Source organism: Bos taurus, chromosome 13 (assembly GCF_002263795.3).
Source record: "Bos taurus isolate L1 Dominette 01449 registration number 42190680 breed Hereford chromosome 13, ARS-UCD2.0, whole genome shotgun sequence".
In the NCBI taxonomy this organism is placed as follows: Eukaryota; Metazoa; Chordata; class Mammalia; order Artiodactyla; family Bovidae; genus Bos; species Bos taurus.
This window is the reverse complement of record NC_037340.1, coordinates 22742366-22762412: the sequence shown is the minus strand read 5'-3', so window position 1 is coordinate 22762412 and position 20047 is coordinate 22742366. Positions and strand designations below refer to the sequence as shown.

The window sequence follows — 20047 nt, the reverse complement described above, 5'->3', positions numbered from 1 at the left end:
CAGATTACATATGCTACTGCTCAAATCAACTTCCCTGGCAGGCCAGTAGTTAAGACTCCCAGCTTCTACTGCAGGGCACCCGGGTTGGATCCCTGGTAGGGAAACTTAAGATTCCCCCATGCCACTCAGTGCAGCCAAAAAAAAGAGAATTAAGTTATACGTTAATCATTAAGTACAACTAACAGGCTATAGCAGGCAGCTGAAACAGAGGTATCAACTAATGGCTTTATTTTTCCAGAAGGTTTACTAGTGCAAGAGAAAAGACAAAAAGGTGGAAAACATTTAAAGGAAAACTAAAATCCCATGGGAAGATTCAAAAACAACTGTGAGCTCAGTGGGGGGGGGCCAGTAAAAAGGACAGAAAAAAGATAAAACAAGACCTTGGAAGAAATGGCAAAATACATCATGAGCACAGGCAGTTAATTCCACTTAAAATTTAAAAATACCTCCTCTGCTTCTGAAAACTCAACTGAATGACATAAAAGGGCACAAATCACAAAGAGAAAACAAACATAAAGGGAGACAACAGTTACAAAATCTTGGGAGCTGGAAAGGAGACAAGCAGCAACTGACTTAACAGATCAGAAAAGGATGCTGCTGCTGCTACTAAGTCACTTCAGTTGTGTCCAACTCTGTGCGACCCCACAGACGGCAGCCCACCAGGCTCCCCCATCCCTGGGATTCTCCAGGCAAGAACACTGGAGTGGGTTGCCATTTCCTTCTCCAATGCATGAAAGTGAAAAGTGAAAGCGAAATCGCTCAGTTGTGTCCGACGCTTAACGACCCCCATACACCGCAGCCTACCAGGCTCCTCTGTCCATGGGATTTTCCAGGCAAGAGTGCTGGAGTGGGGTGCCATCGCCTTCTCTGGAAAAGGATGCTGTAGTATGACAACTCCAAAAGCAATGTATCTTAGACCACACAGCAGCAAAAACTAGAGAAACTTGAGGTACCACACATCAGGGGGTAGGGAGTTGCCATGCACAGTGGTGGTGTATGTATCCAAGAGGGATGGGGTCAAGTAAAGCTAAAACTGGGGGGGATGAGATAAAATCTGAGAAAACAATCAACAACACCCCCCCTTTCACCCCTTCTACCTCCCCCCACCTACAAGCACGTGCACACACACACATACAAATGCGCACGCGTGCCAATTCCTTCACTATACAGTACGAGGTAACTCGCTCTCCCTCAGCGTAGAAAACTGCAGAAAGGGTAACAAGACGAGATCTGGACTTAGAGACATCATGCACATCTGAGCAAAGGGGTGTTGAAAATCTAGTTCTAAACTGTGAAATTTCAGCAACCACTGGCTCAGAGTTGTAACCAGGTCTGTGAATCCTGAACAGATGACTGGAGGATTTTCCTCTGAATAAACTAACCAGATGGTGGCATCCCAATAAAAGAACCCAGCCAGATTACCTATAATGAAGCCAAGCAGCCACCAATTTCTGCCACACATACAGAGCTTCCAGTCACCTCAACAGAACTTGTCTTAAATTCAGATGGATGGCTACAAGTCACTAAATTTGTAAGCGAGGTCCCTAACAAGACAGGCCAAAACAAATGGTACAAAGGAACTCTGAGTATAAGTCCTAAGAGCAGAAGAAAACTTCAGAAAACTAAAACAAAACAACCGCCTGATTAACATCCTCATGAAGTTAAGAGGAAATATGTACCCAAGAAACAAAAGCAGATGATAAAAAATAAATATTCAAAAAGCATAAAAGAGCCTTTGGAAATTAAAAGTATAATAAAATTTAGAAACTTAAGTGAAGGGATGCAAGATAAAATAGAAACTGCCTCAGAGAGTAAAACAGAAATAGATAACTTAAACAGCAAGATCAGTTCAAAGGTCCAACATCCAAATAAAGAACAATACAGAGAAAGCAAACAATAACAACAAAACTGAGAACCTATCAGAAATAATTTCAGGGACGTCGCTGGTGGTCCCGTGGTTGAGAATCCACCTTCCAAGGCAGGGGATGCAGATTCGATCCCTGGTCAGAGAACTAGGATTCCATATGCTGTAGGGCAACTAAGCCCAAGCACTGCTAGTAGGAAGCCTGGACGCCACAACAGACTCAGTGCAATCAAAATGTTTTAAAAAGATTTTAAGCAAAAAAAAAAAAAAATTCTCCCTTAACTAAACTCATGATTCCTAACATGATTTACTAGATTGAAAGGGACACTATGTACCCAGTACAATGAGTGAGGAGCAGCACACTACCATGAGAAATAGCAGAGATAAACTGGATACAGAAAACTAAATCCAGAGAGAACAATCCTATACAAAGGATTAGAATCAGAACTTCATTGGTCTTCTTAATAGAAACACTGACATTGCTAAAAAGCAATGGAGAAGTAGCTTCAAAATATTTAAGGGTAGTTATTTCCAACCAAGAATTCCATACTCAGGCAAACCATCAATCAAGATGGTAAAACTTTTTTCCTTTTTTAGAATTTTAGAATTTATGAAGAATCGAAATGATAGACTACCTGATTCATTAAATAAGTGGAAAATTATATAAGTGCCAACAAAATATACAAAGATTTAGGAAAATGAAAATACAAGACAATTATTAATCCCAGGAAAAAAGAAAAACTTTAAGATAAGAAAGCAATCATAGTATGCTTTTGACTCAGAAATGAACAAAAAATACTTAGTCATTAAAAACACAAAACTTTGTTTAATACTACTGGGCTAACCAAAATTTGTGATATATTGAAAGACAATATCTAAAACTGATGTCAAGAATAGCTGCTTCTGGACTTCCCTGGTGGGTCAGTGGTTAAGAATCTGTCTTCCAATGCAAGGATACAGGTTCAGTTCCTGCTCCAGGAAGATCCCACACACCCCAGAGCAACTAAGCCTTGTACCACAACTACCGAAGCCTGAGCACCCTAGAGCTTACTTCACAACAAGAGAGGCACTGCAAGGAGAAGCCCAAGCAAGGCAACTAGAGAAAGCCTGTGCTCGGCCATGAAGACACAGTACAGCCAAAATAAAAAATAAAAATTTTTAAGGAACAGCTGCTTCTACATTCCTTGCCAAGAGTCAAGCAGCAAGGTACTGTTTTGATGTGTGTGAAAAAGAATCTTTTAGTACTACTAACAGTGCATTTATCACTTGGATAAACATAAAAATTAAAATCTAAACAAAAAATGGAATAGACACAAAGGGCCCAATGTATCAATGTGCCCCTATGTTTTTTATTTCTCTTACTAGTTATGTTGTTATATTGTTGTCGTTATTTAGTCTCATGTCTGACTCTTTTGTGACTCCATGGACTGTAGCCAGCCGGATTCCCCTGTCCATGAGATTTCCCAGGCAAGAATACTGAAGTGGGTTGCCATCTCCTCCAGGGAATTCTCCTTACCACGGGACTGAACTCAATCCCCTGCGTAGCAGACAGATTCTTTACCACTGATCCACACTAGCTTTGTAGGCAGGTTAGAAAATGATACAAACAAATGTTAAGCACTTACTTCCTGAGAGCTAGTATGCTAAATCTTTTCTCACAGTTTAAAAAAAAAAAAAAAGGAATTCAAGAAGAAAGACAGTGGAAATTGGTTATTTGCTATTCTATGTATGGTGGTAAGAACTAAATCTGTTAATTTTTTTAAATCACCTCTTTCAAAGTTACAGGAACTTAAAATGCTATGCTGAATTCAAAAACAAACAGAACAGGGAATTCTCTGGCAATCCAGTGGTTAGGGCTCCACACTTCCACTGCAGGAGGCACAAGTTCCATCTCTGATGGGGAAACCAAGATTTCACAAGCTGAGCAGCACAGCATGGCCAAAAAAAGGGCAAATATGAATCATCAGAAAGAGAAAAAAATGTTAACAAATATTTAACTTTGAAGGCATTCTATTTAGAGTATACAGGCTAAAAAACTTGAACAAAATAAGAAAAAAGTAAGTGCCATTGAAGATACTCCATCCTGGCTTCCTGCACTCATAAGTCAGAGTAAAGAAGATAAATCTGAAAACAAATTTTTAATTATTTAAGTAAATCTAGAGATACAAATAAAAAATAACTTAAAAGCTTTAAAAAAAAGTCAAAATTAATTGAAGCTGAGGCAGGCAATGAAAATAATCAATTTATTATGTACCTTAGCGGGTTGAGTATGACACCAGCATAGACCCTAGATGTGCTGAACAGTTCTAACCAAGTTTGCTGTATAAGGACAGGAGCTGGTAAGGGCTGATTCTACCAAAGGGGAATCTATGCCAAAAAAAAGATGTACTAGACCACTAAGACCAGAGAAAGCTAATTTAAGAGGATAACTCAGGTGAGAGGAAAACCACTCTCAACCCTTCCTGTCCTTGTTTCTGCCTGGAACATCTCTTACAGTCATAGTGAATGCCATGCTGTGACTGTGGAACAATCCTAAAAATGAAAACCACGTGTTAAGGTTGAGATAACAGGAAGATAGAAAAAGTCTGATCCCTAAAGATTTCACAGAACGATTTCCCTGCAGTCCAGTGGCTAACACTCTGCGCTTCCACTGCAGGGGAGCATGGGTTCCATCCATGGTCAGGGAACAAAGATCCCTCATGATGCAGCCAAAATTAAGTAATTAATTAATTAAAGATTTCAGAGAGCTGTCACAAAGCTTTAAAATGCCTTTCTGAATACTTTTAAATAGGAAATTTGAAAACTGCTAATTTGCAGACCACTGTAATCTGGTCTTTGTTACTAGCACCAAAAACAATTCTTAACAAAGCAAATGCAAAAACTCCCCTCAGGGACACCTTCATAAACCCAGGTTATTAGCAGAAGAGGGATCACAAGGAAGACAACTCTTAAAGATTAGCTCACCGTCAAAAATTACAAAGTTTATGAGGACATCTACCACCACAGTTAAAAAACAAAACAAATGAAAGAATTCCAGAATCTGTGAGTTTTAAAATAAGTATGCTTTAAATGTTCAAACAAGTAAAATAAATATAAATGTTAAGACAATAATAGCAAGATATTATGAAAAAAAGGCTAATTAAAAATATAAAACAAATAAGAAATTCTAGTTATGATTTACTCAGAAAAGAAATTCATTGACTAGATTAACAGTAAGTTTGAACACAGAGCTAAAAAGATTATCTATAACAAAGAGGTAATAGAGAAATTGTAAAAGAGAAATTAAAAGACCTGAAGAAAAGGGTGAGAATGCCAATTAAACACCTAAGTAACAGTTTCTGGAGAACAAAATATAATGATAAGATGATATACTTGAAAAGATAAGAACAGAGTATTTTCCAAAATGGATGAGAGCAAATCAAGTCTCAAGCAGGATAAACAGTCAACAGATTCCTTATTAGCACAAATAGGTACCAGAAGACAAACTAAAGTCTTTAGTTATAGGAAAACAACTATCATCCCAGATTTCAAACTAGCATACAAGAGAGCAAAATAATGGCACTCTTAGACATAAAAAGACTAATGGATCTTACTCCTTACTAGCCACCAACCATGAAAATACCACCGAAAACTTTCAAAAAGAAAATGACACAAAGGGCAGCAATAGGAATAAAAAACAGAGTGGGGCAAAAACATCAGTAATGTTAAGTCCAAATTACAAATGATTATTCAAAAAAAAAAAAGAAAAACTACCACTGGAAGATTAAAAATAAGATGGAATTAAAATGTAAACAACAATAAAATAAGATTTTTGCCAGCAAGAAAGAGGAATACAACGTGTCCTAAGGTCCCTTGCTTTGTTCAAAAGGAGTACAAAGATAAAATCTTGGACTCAGAGAAAAAATAGAAAGTAGGCACATTAAAATTTTAAAAGCAATTATTAAAAAAAAAAAAAAAGGACTAGAATATAAAACCTCCAAATCCGTCCAGATTTTTTTTTTAAAAAAGGAATAAAGAACACTCAATCACTCCATATGAAGGGGAAAAGAGGGGAAAAAAAGCAGAGTAAATAGGTAACACAAAATGAAAACTTAAGAAATAAGTCCAAATATATCAGAGATTATTATAAATGTAAACAAACAAACAACAACTTGCATACTGGACTTCCCCTGTGGCCCAGCGGCTAAGAGTCCCACTCACAAGGCAGTGGACTCAGGTTCGATCTCTGGTCTGGGAAGATTCCAGATGCCTCAAGCCAACTAAACCCGTAAGCCACAACTGTGCTCTAGTGCCTGCCAGCCACAACTACCGAGCCCACACCCTGAAGGGCAAGCACCCCAGAGCCCATGCTGTGCAACAAGAGAAGCCACCTCAATGAGAAGCCTGCGCCCTGTAGCTCATAGCAGCCCCCATCACCGCTGGAGAAAGCCCGAGGAGCAGCAACAAAGACACAATGCAGCCAAAAATAAATGAATTTTAACAACTTTCATGATAATATTCTTAGATAATATTAAAAAAAAAAAAACAAGCTTCACTATATTCACAAGGATGTTCACTGAAACACTGTTTGTGGTTGTGAAAAATTGGAAAAATTACGACAATCGATAAAGGAATTAAATTACAGTACATTCTATGACAGAATACTAAACAGCAGATAAAAAGAATGAACTAGATGAGTTTCTATGGTGCAGCAATCTCACAAGTAGCTGTATCACAGAACACATATATAACGTGATAACATTCCTGTACAATATACTACTAGGTGGTGTTTATGGATATAGACACGTAGTAACAAGGATTAAAACATATATGATGGCTCTACATATATAATGAAATATTACTCAGTCTTAAAAATAAGAAGGAGACCTTGCCATCTGCGACAACAACAGATGAACCTTGAAGGCATTATGCTAAATGAACCAAGTCAGACAGAGAAAAACAAATACTATATGGTTGGACTTAAATATGGAATCCAAAAAAACAAACTCAGAACAGACTGGTAGCTGCCGGAGGCAGTGAGTGGTGGTTGGGGGAAACGGGTGAAGGTGGTCAAAAGGCACAGACTTCCAGTTATAAATAAGTCCTGGGGATGTAGTGTACAGCATGGTGCCTGTAGTTAATAATTCTGTATTGTGTATTTGAAAGCTAAGAGTATATATTAAAAGTTCTCAAAGAAAAAAATTACAACTATGTGAGGGGATGGATGTTTACTGTAGTAATCATTTTGCAACATATATCAAATCATTATGTTGTATACCGTTAACATTCCAATGTTACATGTAAGTATAGCTCAATAAAACTGGCAAGAAAAATAGAGACTGACCCCACAGACACTAAAAGGGCAATGGCTGACTCAGACTGGAGAAAATACAAAAAGTATTTCAACTCAATTTTTTAATTTATTGTTCTTTTTAAGCAGAAGGGAAGATCTGAAGCAAATATGAAGAATGGACATTTGTTCATTCTGGGTAGCGAACACACAGATATGCATTTTATGTTATACTTTGCTCAGAACTATTTATGACAATCAAATGTATATTAACAATTTGTAGAACTCAACATAAATATATAATTAGTGTGGTTAAGTATGTTTCACATGCTTTTACAGATTTATAGTGATTTATGTGCATTACATATATTCAGTAAGAAAAAAACTTAAAAGTCAAAGTATAATCCTAGCTCAATCCCTAAAACCCTATTCATATCCCATCCACCAGTTCTCCCTAACAATGTAAAAAAGCTAGGAGGAACTGCAATAGAGAGAGAGCAAAAAGAGAAAGTTACAGCTCAGTTCCTGGAGAAAAGGAATCATCTTTCATTTACAGCCAGAAGAGCAAGACCTAAATAATGCAAATCCTTAATGGGCTTTTGGCCATTTTATTTTTCTGTACAATCCACTTTCAATGTGTCTTCCAAGTAATATTTAAAAATCTAAAATATCCTCTCTCTGTATCTTATTAACACTGTACAAGTAGGTAAAATTTCTAATAAATCTCTTCAGCCAATCTCTTCAGTGATACATAAGAACACCTAACACATTAAATATAAAAACAGTCATCAATGAATGTTTTAACCTCTAAGCACTACAATTGCAGTTAATAAACAAGGAAATCCAATCAAAGTATTTATTCACTTGAGGTGAAATAAGCAATTCAAGTGTTTTTTTCAGAACAATGAATGCCTATCTAACAAAGAGCTTCCCTTAAAAACCAACCAAACTTTTCCTCAGTCACCATCTATTTTTATTTTCCTCTTTACTTTTTCAACATTTATCCTAACCCTGCAATCCCTACTATTTTCGACATCCTGTAACAAGGGTTCTGTCCAAAGCAGGGAACTACAATTGCTGTCTCAAGAACTTTTCGGACTTCAGCATCCCCGGCACCAATGTACACTATCAACTACTCTAAAAAACAACTGCTCGTGTTGCTACTGGAACCTACAGTTTCTCCTTTCCTGACAGTTCATTAGTCATCCTTAGTAACTTGTTCTTACTCTCCCAAATGTGAACATTCACCATAGTTCTGCCTTCACTCTTCTTTACCAGAGTAAACGTTGTCACTTGGTTCCCAATCTTCCTGCTATGCAGCTCCAACCCTAACTTGTCTTCATTACCTAAATTTCCTAATGTTGTTCCTAGGGTTAGGGTTGTCTTCATAACCCTAAATTTCCAATGAAACATCCTAGCAGCATCAATACCAACATGCCCCAAACAGAACTTTCTTTAGTCTTCAAACTTCCTCTCCATCCTCTATTACTAACAGTATCACTACCCCAGAGTGCTCAACCATGACATCTCAGAATCATCTCTGATTATTCCCTTTCCTTCACCCCACTTCCATTTCTGTCATTTCCTCCTCCAAAATGCTCCCTCCCTTCCTTTCTACTCTCAAATTTTTATATAACAGCAACCTAAGTCTTTCAGTTTCTAACCTCCTCTTTCAAAACCATTCTATATACAACTAAGCTATTTGAGTAAAAATACTGCTTTACGGTTCTGGCTTTTCACTCTTCAGTGTCTATGACCTTGTAATTCCCCCTTCTCTGAAAAGCAAGCTATCCCAAATCCACAGAGATTTCCCTGTGTCTGACCAACTCACCTCTACTCTCTGCTGCTAAGTCGCTTCAGTCGTGTCCAACTCTGTCCGACCCCATAGATGGCAGCCCACCAGGCTCCCCCATCCCTGGGATTCTCCAGGCAAGAACACTGGAGTGGGTTGCCTTTTCCTTCTCCAGTGCATGAAAGTGAAAAGTGAAAGTGAAGTCGCACAGTTGTGTCTGTTTCCTAGCAACCTCATGGACTGTAGCCTACCAGGCTCCTCCGTCCATGGGATTTTCCAGGCAAGAGTACTGGAGTGGGGCGCCATTGCCTTCTCTGCCTCTACTCTCTAGCTATGGCTAACTAACTCATCCAGAACTAGAAAAGCCAAAACAGAGTTTTTCCCCATCAAAGGAACATGAGATTCGGACTGAAATTCAGTCTCTTGAGACAGGACTGAAGTATGGCCATCATTCACCACTGGAGGCAACAATACAACATACTATGGTTGAGAGTTTGATCACAGCCCAGACTCCAAGTAGGTATGTATTTCTCTCAAAACTACTAGGTCTTTATCTGTGAAATGAGAAAAACAAACGGTATCTACCTCATATATTTGACAGGATAGTTAAAGAAGATAATTGATACAGAACATTCAGCATAGTATCTGACAGTAAACAATAAAAAAAGTTAGTTACTGACAGAGTAGCAGAGAAAATCTGTAGAAAGGAAAAGAATTAAGCAGATACACAGAGAAAACCAGAAATAACATTAAGACTAATTCAATTCCCATTCTAACTCATGGATTTATTTTCAGGCTAGGTTTCTTGCCTACTATATCCTTTTAACAAGAGGATGCATATAAGTATATATATTAATACATATTTAACTATATACATATATAAAACTATGACCTTATAACCCTACCTTTTATAACTGTACACTACAGGAAATCAGAAAAGACTGAGCCTATTCTTTAATTAATGACCCCCACATCCTGCCAAATAAAGCTTAAACAATACAAGTCTTTCAATGTACCTTTTAAGATATACCTTATTCACCTGGATATCCTGACCATGACCTCAGAGAGGAAAAAGGCATAGAAACAGGCAAGAAGTGGTATTTGAGGCAAATAATCCTGCCATTTCACCACTCCCATTCACCTCTTTATCCTCCCTCTCTTGATACCCACTTTCCTATTTTCTCATCTTTCTCTGGCCATGAAACTACTGTCATGCCATGGAAGAGCCTTACCTTACTGTCATGTTTTAACAAAGTAAAGCATAGCTTCCTTTGCGTGGTGATCCATCAACCCCAAACCATAAAATGTTACACAGGGTCGGAGGGGGGGCGGTAAATCTACACATAAATTAAGTCCAGAAATTTTTACAATTAATTTCTTCCTCCACTTGCTAATTTCCATTTCTGTAATGTTAGAATGACTATAACTCTGCTACCGTGCATTCTCACACACAAACACAACATATCAACAGACTAGTGCTCTGATTTCACAATCCTATATAGGCTACTCAGCCATTATTTCTGCTGATCGAAAACTGCCCAGGCAAAACTAAAAACCTCCATTCTTGCTCTCCATGTAGGTAGAGAGGTTGAAATATTTGTTTTCTAACTTCTGTCAAATTCTCTAGTCAACACCAAGAGGAAGAAACTACCACACTGCAAATGGTAATACTTTCATATGATTAATGAAGATAAAATTTATTCTTCCCTCATGTTTCTAGAAGTTCAACTGGAAAAATGCTTTTGGCCACAAAGAATAAACATTTCTCTCTCATTCTTACAGAAGGTTTACAGAAGTGTTCAGAAAGAAGGTTAGCCAGCCAAGTTAAAAAAAAGGAAGATTTTTATGCTGCTTTGCCAAAGGGCCTGAATATCTGAAAATACTGAAAATACATCTTTTATTACAGATGTAATAAAAAGAAATATGAACCACTAAATACTAATGGTTTTTTTTTTACTCCTTAAACAGAACCTAGCAGAATTATCTCAGTATAACTTACGTATGTCCTATTGCCATTATGTTCCAACCATGATTAGCCAATTTAACCAGTAGGCAGGGCCAATAAAGCCAAAATACAACTTTCTTTTTTATCCTTTCTAAGTATCCATCAATATGCAGTTCAATTTGTTTTTCAGATCTTATAAAACCAGTTTAAAAGTGCAAGTCAATATTTGGTCCAAATTCAATATTTGAACAAGACTGAAAACCCTTCAAACTGAAACCTGAGTATGTAGCATCCTAAGCTACTCACTGAAGTATTTTAAAGTTTTTGATAAACAGTCCTTACCACTCTGGCTGCTCTCTCCTGAGATTCACATTTCCTGCAAAACCATGGTCCTGTGGGTACTTGAACAATGCCATAGCAAGCTGTTGGAAAACAGAATGTTTGAAAATAAGTTAAAGGTTGAATAACTATGGAAAATCAAATATTGTATCAAAGCCCTATTAAATACCTCTAAAACTATTTATGTAAACTGCTTTGTAAAAAACTAAAACATGTTATACTTACGTTTATCATTTATCACCAAGTTACAAGTATGACATTTTAAATATTAGAAAGGTAATCTTTGGCTATTTCATTTCAAAAGAATAAACATCACAAATCTTAATTATTCTTTTACAATTAAAATATTAGATAAAATTTAACACGTTTTTACATAAACTTATTATTCATTCCTATAATGATATATGAATATTCACTAATTCAAATTCATTAATTCATTCCTATATCCTAAAGTTTAAATATTAAGCATTTTGAATACATGAAAATAAAAATTATTTTCAAATCACCGTTCAAAATAAACAAGCTATGGCAGGAAATGAAATGAAATGTAATGTTAAAAGTGAAATGCTTCTATTTAAATAAAATGTCCAGAATAGACATTTGCCTGTCTATACAGAAGGTAGATTAGTGGTTGTCTACAACTGGGGGAGCTGGGGAGAAATGAGTAACTGTTAATGGCTCCAACGTTTCTTATTAGGGTGATGAAAACTTTCTATAAAACTGCAGTAACAAATCCAAAACTGTGACTATACTGAACACCATTGAATTGTACATTCTAAGTGGGTTAACTCCATGGTATGTGAATTATATCTCAATAAAGTCATAAAAAAACAAACTCCAGGTTTATTTCTAATGTATAATCTTAATTTTTCAACAAGTGATATGAATACATATCACATATCTAAATCACAGTCTAGTTACTTTTAAAATTGTTTCCATATTAACATTTACTTAACTCAAAGTTTAAAACTTGCCAAAAACCTAAAGACATTAACAATCCAATTGACATTTTCTCAAATGAACTTGGTCACAGGAAACATGGAAATACATCAAATATTGGAAAGCATTTAAAGAATATAAAATCAACACAGATTTCTAAAACTCCAAAAGCTAAACTTTGAACCCCTATTAAAAGTGGTAGTTATTCATTTGTGTCCAACTCTTTGTGACCACATGGAATTGTAGCCAGCCATGCTCCTCTGTCCACAGAATTCTCCAGGCAAGAATACTGGAGTGGGTTGCCTTTCCCTTCTCCAAGGGATCTTCCCCACTCAAGAATCAAACCCGGGTTATTCTGCATTGCAGGCAGATTCTTTACCGTGAGAGTACCAGGGAAGTCCCAACCCCTTTTAAAAGGTATGAGTAAAAATATTCTATCAACCAAGTAACTGGCGGTCCAGTAGTTAAGACTATGCCTTTTAATGCAGAGGATGGGAGTTCGATCCCTGATCAGGGAGCTAAGATCCTACGTGTCTCCTAGCCAAAAAATCAAATCATAAAATAGAAGCAGTATTATAACAAATCCAGTAAAGACTTTAAAAATGGTCCACATCAAAAAAATCTTACTAAAAAAAATAATACAGCGTTAGTGCCCAAAAAACTTGTATTTTAATTCAGAAACAGAGAAAGCTAGTTTTCAGTCGTAAATGAACATTTTCTAAATTGGGAGATGAGACTACTTAGCATCATTTATCACCCAAATTCATAAGAAACACCTTCACAAGTACCAATGAACACTACAATAGAATATACCAGGTTCTCAGACCTTCAAATCAGTAGTTTCAATTCACATTGTTTTCACTCCTTAGAAAAGTGAGGTGTGCAACTGGGCTTCCTTGAAAGAACTGGGAATAAGTGCATCCTCAGGCTAGGTTGTTTACTACCTCCTAAATCTCCTTTCCAGTTCTGAGATCCCATTCTATGAAGACTGCAGTTTAGTCCGTCAGGCTCAGTCAGGCTCAGGCTTTCTCTCGTTGACTAGCGTCCAATACACTACTAAACAACATCTGCATCACTCAATGCAAGATTCAAAAACGGGAAGGGGCGCAGGATGGTGCCTAACAAGAGGAGGACAAGAACCACCAAAAAATTACCTAGGTTTTTTCCAACCTCAATTCCTTACCACCTGAAATGGAAAAAACCAGAAACTTCCATGGCCAGAAAGCTACCTTGACCTTTTTCTACATTCCGAAACTCACCGAAGGGTAACACCCCCAAATAATACTAAGATGCTCCCCAAGTTCCTGGCGGCACCGCCACCTCCTCTTCTCTCCGGTCACTTAAGCTGCGGAAGCGGCCCGAGGCAGCCATTCCGACAAGCCTCAACCTCCACCCCGGGCAGCTCAGCGCAGCTCGGCTCAGCCGCTCCCGGGAGCCGCACGACTGCGGCGACCGCCGCCTTCCGCCTCTTCTCTGCGGGAAGCGCCAGTCCGCAGCGGCGGCGGCAGGGTCTGGGCCAGAAACCCTCGGGTGCGCAGCAGCCGGCGTCCTCCCCCAACGCCTCGCCCCAAATCTAGGGCCGCCGGGCAGCCCCCGACCCGCCCCAGCGCCGCGCGCCCGAGCCAGACTCCATGGCACAGGAAGTCTCCAAACACTGCGGCAGACTGAGCGGCGGGAGGGGGCGGGGGCTCCACGCTTCCCAACCCGCACCCACGGCAGCGGGGCGCGCGCCCGGCCCCCCGCACCCCTTCGCCGCCGACCCCCGCCTCCCGGAGTCCGCAGAACCACGGCTCCGGGCGCAGGCGGCGGCAGAGTGACACTTGAGAGAATGAGCGCAGGATCACATGACAGTGCAGGCCACACGCACTTTCTCCCACATGCACAGCCCACACCCCCTCCGCCCGGCCGCGGACCCTTAGAGTCAACCCTCGGCCGCGGAACGGGGCGGGGCGGGGCGGGGGGAGGGGCGGGAGGGGAACTGGCAGTTGCTGCCAAGGTGGGGGAAGCGGTGACGGTTGGGAGAGGCCGGGTTCGGCCCGGAGGGCGGTTGGGTGTTTACCTTGATGCACCGCGACGCTGCAGCCGTGCCCGTCGCAATAAACCAGCGGGTTCTCGGCCCAGCCTCTCTCGTCTGAGCAAACGCAACAGCCTCCAATCATCTCCTTCATACTATGGGAGACCTCGTCCTCCAGTGACACGGGCCGGTCGCTAGAGACCATCTAAGAGGGAGTTGGGGCGGACCATTAAAAAACACATGCAAGCCAATGAGTGCTTCCCCCCCTGTACAGCCCACCGCGCCCCCGCTTCCTTCCCCGCGCCCCGGCCCCCCGCCCGCCGCTCGGCCGCTCGCTCACTCGGGCTTTGCCGCTCAGTCACTCACGTTCCGCACAGGAGTCAGGAGCCATGTCCTTGCTGACTCCCCCCACCTCCCCTCCACCGCCTCCTCCGCCTCCTCCTCCTCGTCGTCTTCCCTCCCCACCTCCACCCGGCCGCTAACGCTGGAGCCCGGAGAGGGCACACATAATCAAGCAGGCCTCCGCACAGGCGCACTGGGGGGGGCTCCCGCTGGGCCAAGGGCAGCGAGGGAGGGGAAGGGGGTTGCGCTTCCTCCTCCGAGCGTCACTCAGCGTGCGCGCCCGCCCGGCGGCCGGCGTGAGAGAGCAGGCCCGGGAGAGGCGAGGCCTGCGTGCGCGCCGCCGCGCCCGACCGGCAGCCCAGGCCGCCCTCCCGGCCCTTCCCCTCTCCCGCGCCTGCCTCATCCGCCGAGGTGTGCTGCGCGGGGGCGGGGTCGAGCGGAGCCGGCGGCGCGCCGAGGCCGGAACACGCCAACTGGAGGGCGCGGGGGCGCGCACGCGGGGGCGGGGACGTTAGGGGCGTTCTTCTGCAGCGCCGGCCGCGCGGGTTGCGTGTGCACGTCGCGAAGAGGCCTCTTTGGGAGGGAGGGTAAAAAGGGAAGATGCAGAGAGACGAGAGGGAGGGCGGGTTTTGTTAGAGTAGCTGGAAGGGACTCCCTGGAGGCATCTGAGGACCAACATACCAGCCTTTGCCTCAGAAACTGGCCCGAGGGTAACAAGGGTTGGGCAAGTCAGTCGCCTTTCCAGAAGGGTGCAGTGAAGCATGGCTTCCTGCAGTTGGCCGCACGAACTTCACTGTATTGCCGCAGCCTTTCCACCCATTAAATTCACATCCTGGGCTCTACCCAAAGTTCACGCAGTGAAAGTGCCACCAAGTCTGCCGCCCATTTACACACCACATTGGCCCCAGTGACAACTGAAAATGCATCGCAGACAAGATCAAAAGCCTAAGTTAGGGTTGTACCTGATGAGGAAACAACACCTGTAGTACCTATCCTCAGCTTGCAGTGTAGGAGTACAAATGGTTGTTAATCAAACAGTAACAATATAATGTGAGGATATGGAAAATGCAGTTTGAAGGAACCCAAGTTCTAGTCAGTCACCAAATGATGGCTAACACCACAGGACAGTGGAGTTCTTTCGATTGAGAATTTCTCTGATCTGGCTCTGTACTTCAAATTTACTCTTGCAAATTTGTCACTTTTATTAAGGTCACTTAAGTGGCAGAAAGATGGGGGCTTACTACTCACAAACAAATAGAAAATGGATCAGGCCTATCTGAATAGATTAATTAGCTGGATATTGCGCAGTTTTGGGCTGTGAGATCTCCCAACTGTTGCCCTACCCTCTTATGTATCCTGTTAGCCCAATATTGATTTTAGGCAACAACAAAAAAGTGCCTAATTATAAGTTTAGCACGAAATAGGAATATAGATTGTTTAAATGACAACCATAGTTAGAAGGCAAATTCATGACCTTGATGAATACCTTCGAGGTAACAAAATAACTGTTTATCAAGTGTTGGCAGTATCATGTGAGGACCTAGAAATGCAGTTTCATAAATGCTAAAAAATGAAGGAACCCAAGTTCTCCTAGTCAGCAAAAGATAATGGTTTAAGCTCTAAAAGCATTCCAAGTGTTCTCATGGAGAAAAGAAAAATGGTGGCATGGCTGCTATTTCCATTTGAAATTAATCGCTAGCAATCTGTTTAAGAATTATAATAGCTGTAATACAGTGCAAGCATATATTAGCAAATATATTCAAACACCCTCAAAGCTAAGTGAGATAGCTACAGTAATGCAAAACTTTAAAAATATACACTGAAAAGACAAAAAATGAGAATTCAGTTAGTTATATTAGTGCATTTTTAAAAGGTGATTACAAGATTATATAATAAGATACATCTTTTGGAGCTTATGGTAATAATAGATTTCTGACCATATAAGAATGATGTTCTTAAAATGCCATTGATATTTTTAAAACTAAAATCACTTTCAAACCAATCTATACTGTTTCGTGTATCTCTATCATATATCTTATTTTTACCCCTTTTTAAAGGAAACCAGTCCAACATCCAATTCCTGCTCAGATTCAGACTCCTAATGAAGAGTAATTTTTAGTTAAAATCAACTTGAAACTTCCCTTTCTGAAGACTGCAGTCAAACCTTAATGCAATAAATTATTTAAAAATACATTCATTTTATTTTGAATGCATTGGAGCTCAGTTCTTGTGATGGGATTAATGTATATATAAAGAATGATAGGTATTTTACTCTATTCTATAACACTTAATCAAAGATATGCAGGTAAACACTTGCCATTTTCAAAACAAAATTAAAAAAAAATCATTTGTAACATTTTTGAAATTTAGATAAATAGAGAAAATACACTATTTCTTAAGAACAGGCCTTTATATAAATAGTAGCATCTAAAGCAGAAATTTTACTAAAGATGTACATATAAATGTTCACAAAATGTAAATCAAATTATTTAAAACCAATATTTAACATTAAATGTTGGGTTATGGAAATTGTAAGAAAAAACAGAGTATAAATAGTTTATTCTAATTTTAACTCATGTACCAGATATAGAACTTTTTATGTTATACATCAGAAGTATAATATTTAATATACTTCTATAAAATATTAGGTGACAAGGAAGAATAACAGACATTACAAAGTAGTTCAGAGATACAGTTAATTATTAATTCAGCAAGTATTTATTGAACATTTACTGTGAGCCAGGGAACATTTACTAGATACAGAAAATATAGCAGTGAGCAAGTTATATTTGTCCTTTGTGTGAGATACATATGCATGTGTTTGGTTGAATATGCTAGTTCTCATACCTCAGAATGGATAAAACTTATAGTTAAATTGCCAGAATTGCTAAAATTCAAGTAAGTTTCTAGAAAAACATGGTAATTGTAAAAATATAAAAAGTTCCCAAGATTTATAAAATAACTTCACAGAAAACTACAATTTCAATCTTAAAATAGTTATCTTTTAAATCTGATTTCATGTTCTCAAAATATCCTTTGAAAATATATATCCAGTACCTGTAGAATAAAACAAAAGCCTGTGGTCCCAGTACACTTCTTCACATAACAGCAACAAACTCAGTATTGGCTAATCTATTTCTCTGAACTAATCATCTGAGGCAAACCACAAAAAACTCAAGTAAAGTATTTTATGATGTAACCTCTAACCCTACTATAATGGGAAACTACATTTTCTTCCCATATGGGTAATATATTTTCTTATAATTTTCTTTATTCCTCAACCTAGTCACCAAATTTTTGGATTTGCTTTTCCATAATCATTTACATTAGTAGATACTTATGAACGAAATATTTAAAACCAAATTTGGTTCCTGGATTAGCACTGCTTATATGTATCTCCTTTTTAAAGTTTTATTTGCCTTGTTATTTTCCTCATGTTTAGTCTATTATATCTATTGTTGAAGCATATTTCTTTAATGAGATATAGAAATTGAAGTATATTTCTATAATGTTAAGACTAAATGCACTTCTCTTAACTTGGATTCTTAACTTCCATAAAGTGTTTAAAATTCAGTATTGACTTTGATACTAAGGTTTTTAAACAAAAAGCAATTATAAGAACTCATTCATCTACTAAACCTCACCAGAAACTGTAATTTTCTTTCTAAATAAACTAGTTGGAAAAAGCAATAAGGCAATTTCTTAAGATTTACACAAATTTTAAAATATACCCTCTTTTAAAAGAATCAATGAATAAAATTTTGTTTTGCTCATTGGTACCCAAAATTTAATACTTTACATAAAAAGTTTATGAATCAAATATTTATGTAAGTATGATTAAAATGTTGAGGTATTTCTGATACTAGTTTTGTTATTTATCTCACAATAAGTGAGCATTGTATCTTAATAGGTACAAACCCACACATGGCACCTGTATCATGGACTACTATCAGAAATTTCATTAAAAGATATTCATTCCAATTATGTTTTAAATTGATAGTCCATTAATGGCTTTTGAAAAATTTCACTTAATGAAGCATATTAATTAATCTTACTAGGTGATTTTTTTAAATTCAGCATACCACCCTAGCGAGGAGTGTCTTGTATGCACATAGTAGGCCTACAATAAGTATTTATTTAATGCACAATATTGGTGTTTATAAGCCAATTGTAGTCTGAGCTTTATTCTTCAGAGCAAAACAAGGCTTTGTTTTCTATATGCAACTGAACTAAAATTTCTAAGTAATGAGAAATGATTAAGAAATTTTCAGATAAGTTGGTTTATTTAAAGGTTTTCAATAGTTGAAATTCATACAGGTGAAGAGTTTTTATTTACCCGGTAACTTAGAATTGTCTGTATTTAAACAGTCCTCAAATGTTAGCCACCTCTCCATGTAAAAGTCATCATTTTCTTACAAAACAGACCCTAACTTAGAATCAGTCATAATTAATATTACTGTTAGATACACTTAATTATTTAAAAATTTAGTTAGGTAATTCTGAAATTTAAATTGCATGTAATCTAAATTTTAAAATCTTTCTAAGAATCAAGGCCTAATATTTACTTTAAAGGGTTTAGTGTGATTAATCTTGTGTTTGGCCTCAGAGCTACTCCTTTGCTGTAAAACTGATATGCATTGGCTGTATTTACATTTTTGGGTAAAACACCGTGTAATTACCAACAGAAAAATATATCTAAAGGATGCCTTTAGATCTGCTAGGCATTACATAAACCTCAATAACATTTTTAGAATTGCGCTATTTTTTTCCATGATGCAATAATACTTAAAGGCGTTACACTTTTGACTTTTCAGAGTATCATCAATATAACCTAAGGGCAGGAGTGTGAGGTCCATGTTCCCATTTTTTAACTGACACTGAAGATTTGCATTTCTGTTATAATTAAAGTGTGATTAAAGTGACATATTTAAGTGTCTGTTTATAGGATACAATAAGGTTATCTGAGTGAAAAGATTCTGGACATAGAAAAGAGGAAAATCAGTTTCTGAAGTGGAATAGAACCTTGCAAGAAATGAAACATATCTGGGACTTAAAGAAAAAGGAGAATCAGAAATTAAACTGAATTTCTAAATACTCTTTGGACCAAAGATTACTTTTTAAGATTTAAATGTTTTCCTCTCTGAAAGGGGCCACTGCTTACCAAATCCAGAAACAAGCCCAAGAATATGTTAATTAACTGCATTGTGTCCCAGAAAGAAAGAGGTTGACAAATTCATTTTTTTATTCCTTCAATCAAGAAAATGTTTGCCTAGTACATCTTAGATTTTTTTAATCTATAATGTGTATATTTACCACTTGAAATTGTACAGTAACAGTGCCAAAGACCACCATGGCCCCATAGGGTGAATCTTATGAAGCTTAACATTCCTGGCGAATTAAACACAAGCCTCCGATCACTTTTTGTCAGTCTTTACTGTGACACGTAAGAGCCAAACTGTAGGTAATTTTTATATGGTGGCAATTTATCCTAATTAAAAAAGCAATGATCTTGGATGCAAGCACAAGTGAAAAATATAATGACA

General features: G+C 38.6%; 1 protein-coding gene across 9 annotated transcripts in view; it reads right to left on the bottom strand.

Annotated features, from left to right (window-relative positions):
* Nucleotides 1-14782, bottom strand: part of MLLT10 (MLLT10 histone lysine methyltransferase DOT1L cofactor) — a 207443-nt gene extending 192661 nt beyond the window's left edge. For 8 of the 9 annotated variants that reach the window (XR_003037741.2, XR_003037742.2, XM_025000949.2 and 5 more), the window contains exons 1-3: nt 14503-14782; nt 14208-14367; nt 11213-11292 (exon numbers count right to left, since the gene is read on the bottom strand). Coding sequence is in view for 7 of the 9 variants with exons in the window: in XM_025000949.2 (XP_024856717.1) it covers nt 11213-11292; nt 14208-14367 (240 nt within the window). In the remaining 2 variants the exon portion in view is untranslated. The remainder of the gene's footprint in view (nt 1-11212; nt 11293-14207; nt 14368-14502) is intronic. The other variant, XM_025000950.2, reaches the window with a different exon arrangement.
* Between the last annotated feature and the right edge of the window lie 5265 nt (nt 14783-20047).